Raw genomic sequence first — 13,650 nt, 5'->3', positions numbered from 1 at the left:
TGGTCTTGGTATCCTTTTTCAGTTCTTTTTATGAGAATGAATTCTTTAGAGGAGGCAAAATAATCTCCGCTGTTTTAGTAATATTGATAGTTTCCTCTGTTTTTATTTTTTTGTCTGCACGTAATAAAGTGGCAAAATCAAACTTGTTCCTTACCATTCAGCATCTCCTCCTCTCAGTGACAGTCCTGGAGGTATTTAGTAGAATGCAGTCATGTCACTCCTCAGTCTTCTTTTCACCAAGCTGAACATGCCCAACTCCTTCAATCTTTCCTCATATGCTTTGTTCTCCATACCTTTTATCATCCTTGTTGCCCTTCTCTGAACTGGCCTCAATGTTTCTATATCCTTGATAAAATGAGGTCCCCAAATATCCAAATAAGACCTAACCAGCACAAAATTCATATTGGGATTAAACAAGCTTGCTGCAGCCTCAACCTGTCATCTCTTCAAATTGGACAGATCACATGCTCTCAGCCTCAGGGGAAGGTGATGGCAAACCTTTGAACAAATCTTGCCAAGAAAACCCCAGGATGCTCTGAGCATTAGAGTTTCCATAAGTTGGAAATGATTTGAAGGCACACAACAAAACTTTACAATCTGTAAAGAATGCTACTGTCATGGGTTTTTTCCCCAATTATAAAAATTTCGATCTCTTCCCCAAAAGAGGAACCCTGCCCAAGGGGGAAAATGTCCCCTCCTTTGTGTCTTCAAAATTTCTGGAAATTTTATATCTCTCCAGAGTTGTAATTTCAACACTCAAACCACTGCCCCATACTGATTCTTTAACCCAAGTTTACTGTATGATTATTAATAATTTCAATACAGTTATCCCTCTACATTCACTAGGGTTAGAGGCACAGGACTCCCATGAATGTAGAAAACTTCAGATAAAAACACTATGTTTTTCCCTGAGAGAACACCTCTCTGGGAATCTCTAGGTCCTCCAGTACAACTCTGTGGTCAACATCTTCCAGACATTGACCATAGTTGCCCAGCTTGAGGGCTGATTGGAAAAGATCTAGAAAATAGAAATACTAATAAGGAAAAACAACCATGTTCTGTACCATGCTTATATGACCCACAAGTTCTGTAGATCTAGCAAACTGCCTGCAAACTCCTTTGATCTCAAGCTTGTCACTGGAATAATGTATTTACTGAAAGAGTATTCACAAATCTGGTTCATCATGATATCTCCATGCTTTTTTCTTTACTGTAAAGAACTGAGTCTTGAATAAGTACCAGGTTTCTTTCTTTACCATCTGTGGCCTTCAAAACCAGGCATCCTATCCATAGTCCAAAGGGTCTGTCAGCATATCTCGTCTGTGCTAAATTCTCAAAATCATCTTCCCTTATTTCAGGATAGGAACTTGTTGGGCAGGTTGGAGGAGCATTTTTCTTCCCCTGGGACTCTGGGAGCTGGATAGACTTTTAAAAATCTCTACCCCCAAAGCCCCATGAGTGGCTACAAATCCTCTTCTAGTTATTGAAAAAGAGTGTGTGTGATTTTTAAAGCACTTTTTGCGATCACTGCAGTGAATTAGTTTTGACATGGGTATAAAAATAAATACCCATGTTGTAAATCTCACTATTGGTTGGAGGATTTCCTGAATGCTTCTTTTTAACAATACCTTTAAATTGGACTAGACTTCACCGGAGAGTGTCCTATTTACTTACTAAGAAAATAAAACAATTATTGGTCATTTATACCTACCGTATATACTTTACTATACGTCAAGAAATTCATGCCCCAAAATTGACCCTAAAATCCTGGGCCGACTTATATATGGGTCACAACAGTAATACAGCTGAGAAAGATCCTAAAAGAAACACCACCTGATACTCCACTCTTTTTGTCTTGGCAGTGATTTCTGAAAGAGCTGCCAGGCAGGAGTGTGTGTGTGAATGTGAGGTGATTCACTTCTTATTCTGATGGAAAACCCTTATGTCCTGTCCTTCCTTCCTCCCTATGGATTGTCCCTGCACACCAAGCCCCACATTTCCCCCCAGTTTCTTCCTTCTCAGTTCGATGTTAAAACCTCCTCTTCCCCTAAGTTTTAACCTTGACTTATCCACGGGTCATATCGAAATCCATGATTTTGCCCTAAAATCTTCCCTCGACTTTTACACAAAGTCGACTTGTACATCAAATTTCTAGTCTTATGAAGAAACTGTGGAGTAAACCAGAGTTCATATAAGAATCCTTGGTCAGGGCTAGAAGTTGTCTGTGAGCTATGATATGCTGAAGGCTTCTACCCCATAGTGCCCAATTCTTTCACTGTTTGTTGCTGTGATATTCTTTCAAAGCAGGAAATTATAGAAGCTAGATTACTCTGAAGGTCATTGCAGTCCAGTCCCCTTCACTGAACCAGGACATTCAATATATTCTAATATTCCTAACAGATTATTTTATGGAATGCACAATGCCATAGCTCCAGATAAGTGGCAGAGCACATGCTTTGCATGCAGAAGATTCCTGGTTTTCTTTTTCATGATGCACAGTGGGTCCTTGATATCCACTGGGGTTTCGTTACAAGACTCCCTCCCCCCCCCCCATGGGCACCAAAATCCGTGAATGCTCAAGTCTCATTATATACAGTTGTGTAGTAGAGTATATATACAGTCAGCCCTTCTTATACACTGATTTTTTATACACGGATTCAAGCATCCACGGTTTGAAAATGTTTAAAAAAAAGTATAAATGTGAAGTATCAAACCTTGATTTTCCATTTTTTATAAGGAGCACAATTTTTCTATGTCATTATATTTAATGGGACTTGAGCATCCATACATTTTGTTATCCATGGGGGATCTTGGAACCAAACCCCAGCGTATAACAAGGGTCCACTGTACTCTACTATACTTATATAAAATGGCAAAATCAAGGTTTGGTTTTTGGAATTTAAAAAAAAGACACATTTTCAAGTCATGGATGCTTGATTATGTGGATAATCCATGGATATGGAGAGCTGACTGTATAAGGTATTGATGACTGCCAGCTTAAGTAGTTTTGAAAAAGAAGATTAAATGATACTGTCATTAATTTGATTTATTGATAAGGCTGTCAGTGGGTATAGATGCGGTGGAGTTATATTAACTCTGGACCATATACAGTATTTCTCTTAGGAGCCCTGGTGGCACAGTGGTTAAATGCTTGTACTGCAGCCACTAACTCACAAACCACAATCCCAGTCAGAGGCTCAGGGTTGACTCAGCCTGGCATCCCTCTGAGGTTGCTAAAATGAGTACCCAGCTTGTTGGGGACAGTTAGCTTACAGTTTATAAACCGTTTAGGGAGTGCTTAAGTGCACTGATAAGAGGTATAGAAATGTACTTGCTATTGCTATTGTTTCTTTGTGTACCAGCAGAAAAAGCAGGAGGGTACAATTGATTTATGTGCTTGGTCACTGTGGGGACACTGAAGTGGTTGGCCACTGTGGGGACAGAATGATGGATCAAATCCAAAGAGGCCTTTGAATTTGATCCAGTACAGTTCTTACATTTCTCTAGAACAGTGGTTCTCAACCTTCCTAATGCCATGACCCTTTAATACAGTTGTGGTAACCCCTAACCATAAAACTGTGGTGTCTTAGTTTCTAAGACCATTGGAAATATGTGTTTTCCAGTGGTCTTAAGTGATCCCTGTCAAAGGGTCATTCGACCTCCCAAGGGGTTGCGACCCACAGGTTGAGAATTGCTGCTCTAGAAGCAGTGTTGCCTCCCCCTCCTGTGAAAATAGTAATGAACTAGAATGGCCAATGGCCTGATTGGTTACTGGGGAGCTTCCAGCATTGCTAAACTTTGATTCATCCCACCCAGATCTTGGAAAGGAGTACAGTTTTTGGAGTACAATTCCCAGAAATCTCTAGATAGAATGGCTGTTGGCCCTGCTGACTAGAGAATTTTGGGAATTGTAGTTCAAAAATACTTTATCCCAGCTCTTATGGCATCATTTCTTGTTGTTGTTGTTGTTGTTGTTGTTGTTGTTGTTGTTGTGTGCCTTCAAGTTATTTCTGACGTATGACAACCACATGGGGTTTTCTTGGCAAGATTTGTTCAGATGAGGTTTGTCATTGCCTCCCCCTGAGTCTGAGAGCGTGTGACTTGCTCAATGTCACCCAGTAAGTTTTGTGGCCGAGCTGGGTATTGAACCTTGGTCTCCAGAGTACAACTCATGCTGTATGAAAACTTACTTCTTAGCTTTTTAGTTCATTCTGGTCTGTAACAGCTGTATCCCTTTCTTTGACTTGAATGTATCAAGGAAATATTTTCAGGTTTTTAGAGTCATCAACAATTATACCAGTAAAGATGGTAATAGTGGATTTGGGTTCTAAATCACTAGCGGTCTTTATATGATTATTTTCTCTTTTTCTTTCTTTTCAGCTATCTTTCTCCAGCAGTGCCATTTTCTTAGGCAGGCAGGCCATTCAGAGAAAGCTGTGTCTTTGTTCCAGGCTCTGATTGATTTTACCTTTTTTAAACCAGATAGTGTCAAGGATTTGCCAACAAGGGGACAGGTAAGAACATCATTCTGACTCCCTTTCTCCTATAACCATTTTATTTTCTTATCTTAGTTTTCCTCATAGTCTCATTTTCTAACTCTTTTCTCTCTCAAGAGTTTCCTAAAGCAAAATAGAAAAATGCAAACATAAATTTCCTGGAAGAAATTCTACAACTTTCATAAGGGTACATGACATGTGCATATTGTTATAATAATAAATATTTAATTTGTAAAGAATTTTTATAGGGGTTGGAATTTATATAGTATTTCCGAGCATGACTCACATTCATTTTCTAGGTGTAATTCTTTCAACAATCCTTTCAGGTGTAGTTATTTCAAGTATTGCTATTTCCTCCATTTTGTAGATTGTGTTATGAGTCTTGAGAGAAAGACAGATTAAAGACTAGTTGATTTGAGGTTATCCATTACTTAAATCTGATACAGGCTGCAATCACAGAAACAGCTTAATTAATTGCTTTCTAGTTTGATGAAACCATTTTTTGAAACAATCATATCTTGATTTGTTCAAACTGGGAGGCAATTCCTTAAGATACATGTATGAAGAGGGGACAGGAAGGAAAATAAATGCAGGGATTGTTCCCACTCCTTCAAACTATGTCTGTCCAAAGGTAGTCATAAGTTTATTTAATATCTTTATCTCAAGATCAGGAGCAGACTGTGAAATTGCATATTCCTCTCACCAGCCACTCTCCTCCAGAATGCATATTGCCTTGCCTTAACCATAGCTAAGTATTATGGTAGTGTTAGTATTACCTTCATCTGAAATAATAGTTCCTTCCAGCAAAGTTTGCAGCAAGAGATTGAAGCGCTTTCTAAATCAAAATTTCTAAATTTAAGAGGGAATCTTGGTTAAAGTAGTTTGAGTTATTTTATCATGCTTAAAGAGAGGATTTGGATATTTGTTTTGTGAATGGAATGAAGACATAATGTTCTATTGCACTACATATCAATGATTTTACATGTTTTTGTCAAGACCTGTTGCAGTGGTCCAATGAAAGATATAGCAGTGGCAGTCTGGTTTCTGCCCCACTCATCACATGGGTTAATAGAGAAAGATAACGGTTTGGGCATTTCTTGGGTGGTATACAAGGCCCATAACACTTGCTAGCTTTTTTTCAGCTAGTATACCAGACGTGAATAATTTTTGTTTCCTTAAGCTTGTTTTTTGTGGCCTTTGGCTCCTCTAGGTTCCCTGAACTGTTCATTTTCTGGCCAAGAATAGGAGAATGGTCAGTTGTCTTTGCTGAAAGCCTCCCAGAAAGGCATTTCACCTTTTAAATAGATTTCAAACCCTGCAACCTATTTAAAGTCAAAAGAACTCCAGATGTGGACTTGAAGCCACTTGTTTTTTGACATTTGGTGGTTTGTGCAGTCACTGGAGGGTCCTGGAGCAAGAAATTGCTCCCCAGGTGACTACAGTTGTCTACCCCAGCCTTATGCTCGGATGGGTAAAGCACAGTACATGACAGCAACAGAGCCTTCCTCATCCCGTGGTGGAGCAAAAAAGTTCAAAAAACCTTGTTTGCCCTTCTAGCCTGAAGTTCACAAGTGCTTACTTAATTCTAACCTACTCCCTTCCCCTCCCTCTCAAAAAACAAAACCAGAATTTTTGTTCTTATTAAATATGAACATGAAAGTTCTGGCTGATTTAGCACTAATCCTTTCCTTATGAACACTTGGATCATTTACAAGGCACCATGCTCTCCAGCTTCCAGAGATAGCGTCATTTGTTTGTTTCATTCTTTGTTTCTTCTGCATCCTATGAGGACTTATCTCAGGATGGATGGCAAACACAGTAAGCCACCTTTTATTCTGGAGATCACTGACTGTTTCCTAGCTTCCTTCTGTTTCTGTTGCACTCCTTGGAAATATAAACACATTAAGTTTGCTACTCTTAAGATTACTCATGGTGTACAAACTTCTCTACTCCACCACAGCCATTAGTTGCCTGTGACTTAAGGAGTGTTTCTTCAGTCTGGAAGGTCTAAAGGATAACACCTCTGCAGCCCCCAGTTGGCTATGCCCCATCATTTCAAGGCTCCACTACAGAGACCTATTCTGACCTCATAAACATAGAGAGCGGAGACTTTGCTTAGCAATAAATAGCATAATAATTGAATTCAGCATGTAGCAATAATCTTTTGTGCATATTAGGACTGCTTTGTTATTTATAGGTTGAATTCCGACAAGGCTAAATTTAAAATATATCAGTAGTAAGTATATTTTCATCTCCAAGTTAGAGCAACGAAAGGGAGACCGAAAAAGGAAATGTCACAGGGATGTGTGTCTTTAACTATATTCATCCCTACCCATTTTATTATTGGTTTACTCTCCTGAAGGCTAGGTTGAATATAATGTTTAGTGTGCCTTTACCGCAAAGGCTGAAAGACTGAAGATTGTGTTTTCTCTTTTCAGTATGCTGTAGACTAAGCAATTTCACAGTTGTATTTTCCCCCTTCCAGTGATGTTTCTAGCCTTCAATTAAACTTGCTTGTTGTTGGTTTTTTTTTTTTGGAGCTAACATGGTTCCAATAAATGGTTGTTTATGTCTCAGAATAAAATGTTATTTTCATATGAAGTGTTTGTTAAGAGCAGTGGAGAGTTGAAACATTCCCACTTCATATTTCACCATTGCCATGAATTCATTAGCCTGGGTGAGAAGAAATGCTCACCCCCATAGTTCAGTGTGACACTGAACTATGATCATCTTTTCCTCCAGCATGGAAGAAATTGGAAACATGTGCTTCATGTTTTTGTCTGTCCGTGTTTTATCATTATATCTGAAAAAAGAAGTGTGGACAATTTATGGCTGCTGTTGAGATGCAACTCCCACTCAACAGAGCTAGTGGTGAAAGATGCTGAGCAACTTCTAGAAGACCACAATTTGCCACAATGTTAGTCAGTTTGTCCTTTTAGATATATTTTTACATACATTAGTGGTGGATATTGGTCCTTTGAACTAGAATCTGGTTGAAGTATTGCTGTGAATTTAATTTTGAAAAATAAATTAAAATCTGGGAAACTTTTTTAGACAGAGTGTTTTCAGCTGTTAAGTCTATTGAATCACTGAAACTTGGCAAACCTGTTTGAAATATGTCTCCGACGTCTTTTTTTCCCTACAGCATTGCAGTTACACCTTTGTATATAATGCTGACAGACTTTTGCTTTTTTTATCCTCAATTCTAGGTGGAGTTCTTTGAACCATTTTGGGACAGTGGTGAGCCTCGTATTGGAGAAAAGGGAGCAAAAGGTTGGAAGGCCTGGATGCATCAGCAAGAAAAGGGTGGCTGGGTCATTCTCAATCCACCTGGTAAATCTCTTCAGTATCAGATTTGGGGTCAAGGGAATATGTGTGTGAATAATTTGCATTCTTCATGTTGGCTTGGGGTTCAAGGGGAAGCCAGTGCTCTCCTCATTCTCTGGAAATGGGCCAGGATATTCAACATACCTACTACCTGACCAGTAATCTTTAGCACTGTCCACAAGACAAAGAATATTGGCAGTGCTCTTGCTTTATATAAGAAGCATACATTTCAGTAGAGTAATAACTGAATAAAGGCAATGCCTTTAAAAAGATAAGCAATTTTTCCTTATGTAAGGGTAACCATTGTCATCTACTCTAAGAGTCATTCTGAAAATGAATTATGAACTGAAGAATTGAAGATAATCTTCATATGGTTATATGACACTCATGGCTTGGTTATGATAACTGTGCATACCAAGCTATAGGTAGTGAACATGATGCCTTTATTCTGCAGTATTCATGCCACTTTGTGACATTTGTCTTTGTAACATATGAAGTTGAAAACATTTTATGTAGGTCATTGAGTCTCTGTCCCTTATTTGTTCCTTCTCTGTCCCTTTCATTTTGTATCCCATTTCTAAAACAGCTTCTGTGGTCCAGAAGCTTTTCTCTCTGTGATAATCAGAGATTACAGTTCTCCTAATCTCTAGCAATTTGCTGTGCTAGGTGGGACTAGCGGGAGTCAGCTAGATACTGTAGTCCATGGTATCTGATGGGTCCACAGGTTGTCCACTTCCGGTCTAAAAAAATAAATAAATTTGTGACTTAAAGAGTCATATTCAAATTTATTATACCAAATTAAGTTTTGTGACCTAGAATGAGGAGGGTCCATTACTATGCACACAAGCCCAGCATATCCTTTCCTTTAGTCTTTAACCTTCAACCTTCCTGAATTGCCTTGTGTCTATGTCCCCTCCCCACTTTAAGCCCATATGTGAATAAGCTATTCAGTTGCTTAAGTTTTTGTATGGGTTGTAGCACACTAGTATCTTGCATATAACAAGTTACATTTTTGCAGTAGGCCAGATTTTGAAAAATTGTTGATGTTCTTTGGCTTTTGGGCAGATGAGGATGAGGAAGATGCAGAGGAAGAAGAAGAAATAAAGAATAAATCTCTACCCAAGTGGCAAAATTGGTTTTATGTTGAACGCTCTCGTGAAGCAAAGCACTGGTTGCCCTGGCGACCTGACAAAACCAAGAAACAAACAGTAGATGATTGTGAAGATCCAGAGAGACAGGTCAGTGTGGTGTGTTAAGACCAAGACTTACATCCAAGGTTACTTTAATTGTGACGCAATTAAAATGTGTTTGGGCATCAGAAGAACACTTTCCTACACTTCCATCACGATGGATGTTGGGAAAAACGGGGAAACCTTCATCTAGTAAATCATATGTCTTCCATGGGAAGGGTCCCTCTGTGTGCATGTGTTCCCATATACACTCAGGGAGGATCATTCTGTTGCTCAGTCATTATATTCATTCTTCTTAAACAAGGAGCTCTGACTGTAGGGTTGCATCATTGTTTTCTAAAATCCCTTTCCTGATATGTAGTGATATATTATGTTTGTTTTCTTTGCAGGTCCTGTTTGATGACCTTGGTCCATCATTGATAAAAGTTTCCAGCCCAGATCTCCAGTTTCAACTAATTTGCTCATTTTTGCAATTCTTAGGAGTCCCTTGTAGCTGTAGCCTCCTTTCTTCTTTCCTCTACCTAGCATTGGATGAAAAAAGCATATTTGATGATGGACAGCATAGCCAAGGACCTTTGACTTCATTTGATTTACCACTTTTTGGAATCAGTTGTATTGGTCACATGGACCCACTAGTCCAAGGAGGAAGCCATGTGGGCCATCTGAAGGAAGGAGAGGAGTTCATACAGAATTTCTTTCATAGGATGTTGCCTCTGTTTTCAGGGAAGGAAAAATCTGACTTGTCGGTTTTTTGGCTTCAGTATGAAATCTCTAAGGTAATAACTTTTTTGTAAATAAAAAATCTTGAGTAATTTATAATTTTACAAATAGCAACTGTGTATACAAATAGGACATCTTACTGTATCTGTTTCCAGCTTCGCATCCAGACATATAGGGTAGGTATCCTGGTTAGCTCAGAGTCCCCTAGAAAAAATTACTCCCATAGTATCTCAAAATATCATTAAGCCATGCCTTTGCTTGCACATTCATATATGCCTTTTTGAGTTTGTTTGGCCAGTCAAATTCTGATTGAAAAGAAAAGGAATCCAATGAATTCTTTTCCTGTATCCCATCATCCCAGTTCTTCTCAGTGTAGGTTACTTCTTTTCTTCCATGTAGAAAGCTGTGAAGCAATTTGTCTGCAGAAAGGAGAAGGGAGCTTGAGGAAAGAAAAAAAATTCTTCTGTCTGTTTCATTTATACTCTGTTCTTCAGCTGGAATGGCTCTCAGAAAGTCTAGCATACCAGTAAAGGCAAGACAGTCACTGCCCTCAGGGTTGCCATGTAAAGTGCGGATGAGCAATTGTTGGGGCTTAAGAGCCTAGAATTTTACCATGATATGTCCAAGAAAAACCTTTTTTTGTGTGTGCAACAGGAAGTTATCCAGAAGTCAGATTCCAGGTCAATTCCTCTTGGTGGGGAGGGGGAACCTCTCCTGGCCAAAACAGTTCCAGTAGGTGTGTTGGGAGGCAGTTTGGGGCCCAAAACTTTTGGGAAAACACTAGGGGTCACAATAATTTCCCTGGGACTTCATGCTGTCTGTGAGCCACACTCCAGCCTAAAGAGACACAGCACAAGAGGAAACAGAATTGGAGAAAAAAGTGGGGAAAATAGTTCAAGAAATTCTGGGCAGAATGGCTTGCCATTTATGTCTCCCAACATAAAAGATGGCAGGTGATCTTTCACAGATGTAAGGGGATCTTTTACAAGCTTTAAAAAGGAGAATCTTTTAAAAAGGAGATACGTTATTTGATCTTTAGTCCTAGGAGTTCCAGATTGGCTTGCATTTTTAACCAGTTTTAAAACAGCACAGTCTTAGAATAACATATTTCAGGTTCCAGTTTAAACTGTTAGAAGAGTGACTAATTTAAAGAAGTTCTTCATTGTCAGTTAAAATACACGGGACATCACCCAACTGTGAAGCCCCTATGGCAAAAGATGCCTTTTCTCCTGTCACTGCCTCCCTCCCTCTCTTAAGATGCAACACTAATTTATGCTGCAGAAACAAGGGGAACCCCCCCCCCAAGATAAATATGATCGTAATGGTTGTGGGAAAAGAGCCCTCTCCCTCAGTATGTTTTCTTTTTCTGACAGCCTCCCCCCCCCCCCCCCCCGGTAGGGAGAATAGTTTTCATGGTTGGTCACTAGGTCAGCTATATTGAAGTGTGTAGAAACCGGCAAAATAATGAACCTGGTTGTGTTTTGACTAAACTACTTTTGTTATATTAACATTAATTTATTTTTATATCACTTTGCAGGTCATTCAATGTTTGAAAATCAGAAACAAAAAGAAACTAAAATTGCAAAGCAAGAAAAGTAAAAAATTAGCTAAGAATCTCCTTAAAGCACCTGACAACAGAAACAACGTTTCTCTTTGGCAAATGTATGCCCACTTGGAGTGGCTACTTGGCAATGTAGAAGAGGCTAGAAAGGTTTTTGATATGTCTCTGAGCATGGCAGGGGCAACTGGAATCAGAAATCTCCAGGTGTGTAAGCTTGGCCTTCTTTATGCCGAACTGGAAACAGAGTTGCTAGGTGTTCTTGAAGGAACGCTTGAATGCCGTGCGGTTCACATTTTGATGAACCTGGCAGAAAAGAGCCCTTATGTGCCTTACAGTGGGCAGGTATTATCTGTGAACATTTTGAAAGCTCGGAAGACATACCAACACTTACTCCAAGATTACTTAAGTGAAGGCTTCATCTTTGATCAAGAACAGACTAGCAGTTCCAGCCACTTGGTTGGTGTGGTTGGTTGTTACTCCCTTTTCCAGTATTTAACTCTTGGGATTGATTCTGCTGTGTCAGTATACAGAGAGGTGTATGAAAAGCTAAAAGGCAAGAAGTTTGATGAAGGACTCGGCAGTCAGAATTTTAGTCCGGCGCTTGAAGCTGTCACAAGGATGCATGCGAGTTTGCTCAGGTACCACATGAAAAACAGCGTCTATCCTTTGAATCCCCTTCGTGAAGCTCTGTTGGAGGCTTTGAAAATGTATCCTAGCAACCAGTCTCTCTGGAGGGCATACATCCAGATCCAGAGCAAATCTCACAACGCCAGCAAAGCACGGAGATTTTTTGACAGTATTACAAGGACGACGAAGTCACTGGAGCCCTGGCTGTTTGCAGTCCAAGCGGAGCAGATGAGAAAGAAGCTTATTGACAGTGTCCAGAGGTAGTATCACTCTGTCAGGTTATGCTTTCTGGTGACAGAAAACCAGGGATGGGCACATTGTGGCCGGTTTTTAATCGCTAAGTCCACAACCCCCTCATATTTTTAAAAAGCATTTTCAGGCAATTTTTGCCCCAAACTATAGAGAAAACTCTGAAATGCATTAAGGAATATAAATAATACTCCCACAATCAAAGACACACACCCAAACCTGTACTACTCCCAAATATGGCCATGCAACATTACTTCCTGTCACCATTTTGAGAGGGACTGCATAGGAAAATGTAGATATTTGGACTTGTAGGAGAGGTATGGGGGGGAATGTACATCCTGTCTCCCCCCGCAGTTGTCCATCCCTGCTTTGAAATATTATATTGACACTAGCCTAATTCGCTTTTAAAAAACTACCTTTTTGGTTAAAATTTGTATCTTTCTTGAAAGAGCTCATAGCTGAGATATGACATTGCCCAAGGCTACACAGAGAGCATAGTACCCAAGTGGAGATTTGAACATGGATTTCCCATATCAGCATCCAACACTCAAGCAACCTGGGGTGGCGGGAATATAATAATTGTTTACAGTTATTGTTTGGTCCCAAATAAATACTCCATGGGGAGGATAGGAAGCCAGGCAGCCTCCAGATATTCTGGAATTCTTATAACGCCTGCTCCCCAGAAGTACCAACAGTTATGTTAGTGAAGCTGTAGTCTCAAATGTCTGGAGGGTGGCTGGTTGCCTACCCTTGTTCTAAATGTGATGCTGGGAATCTCAGGCTGTAAGGATGAATCCAGTTCTCTTGGGTTCGAAACTTGGCCCCTCTGTGCTTTCCCAGTTGGCCACACCTTTTCCCCATCACATTATTCTTTGGTAGCTTCCCAGCTTTTGTACAGAGTATTCCTCATTCTAGAACAGTGGTTCCCAAACCTTTTTGTGCTACTATCCCCTTTCCTGTTGGATGACAGTCATAGCGCCCTGCTCCATGCATATTTTTTGATATTAGGTATACTATTCTACTGCACGTTCAAAACAACCAATCTTGGTTGCTGCTCCCTTTGTCACTTGTTCCCCGGGAGCTCTGGTGGAGGCCCATAGTGATCCTGACATTCAAATAGGTCATCCGACCTGAATATTAGGCTGCTCAAGGGTGGAAGATATCTACGTACATCTTTGTTCTACAGAGGGGGTTGAGAACTGTTGCCTTCCTCGGAGATTGAGAGAGTGTCACTTTCCCAAGGTCACCCAGGGAGTTTCCATGGCCAAGTGGGGATTCAGACCCTGTTCTTCAGAATTATATTCTAATGCTCAAACCGCTAGACAATGCTGGCTCTCCCTTTCATATTGGCCTTAGTCCAGTTAGGTCTTTACAGTATAAGTAAGAACCTATACTTTGAATTGTGCTTGGTAACAAATTGCAGCCAGCAGTTGATTCAAGACCATTGAAATAAGGTTTCTAAAGTTAACATCAGACAATA

The 13,650-nt window shown here is 39.9% G+C and overlaps 1 protein-coding gene across 5 annotated transcripts in view; it reads left to right on the top strand.

Annotated features, from left to right (window-relative positions):
* NRDE2 (NRDE-2, necessary for RNA interference, domain containing) overlaps positions 1–13,650 on the top strand; it is a 47,152-nt gene that overhangs the window by 28,949 nt on the left and 4,553 nt on the right. For all 5 annotated transcript variants that reach the window (XM_089522378.1, XM_089522381.1, XM_089522377.1 and 2 more), the window contains 5 exons: positions 4,381–4,514; positions 7,706–7,829; positions 8,889–9,061; positions 9,403–9,789; positions 11,271–12,181. In XM_089522378.1, the coding sequence (XP_089378504.1) occupies positions 4,381–4,514; positions 7,706–7,829; positions 8,889–9,061; positions 9,403–9,789; positions 11,271–12,181 (1,729 nt within the window). The remainder of the gene's footprint in view (positions 1–4,380; positions 4,515–7,705; positions 7,830–8,888; positions 9,062–9,402; positions 9,790–11,270; positions 12,182–13,650) is intronic.

Source organism: Sceloporus occidentalis, unplaced genomic scaffold (assembly GCF_023333645.1).
Source record: "Sceloporus occidentalis isolate IW3139 unplaced genomic scaffold, rSceOcc1.0.p SCAF_4, whole genome shotgun sequence".
Taxonomy (NCBI): Eukaryota; Metazoa; Chordata; class Lepidosauria; order Squamata; family Phrynosomatidae; genus Sceloporus; species Sceloporus occidentalis.
The sequence above is the reverse complement of the archived record's forward strand: the minus strand, read 5'-3'. Positions and strand labels throughout refer to the sequence as shown.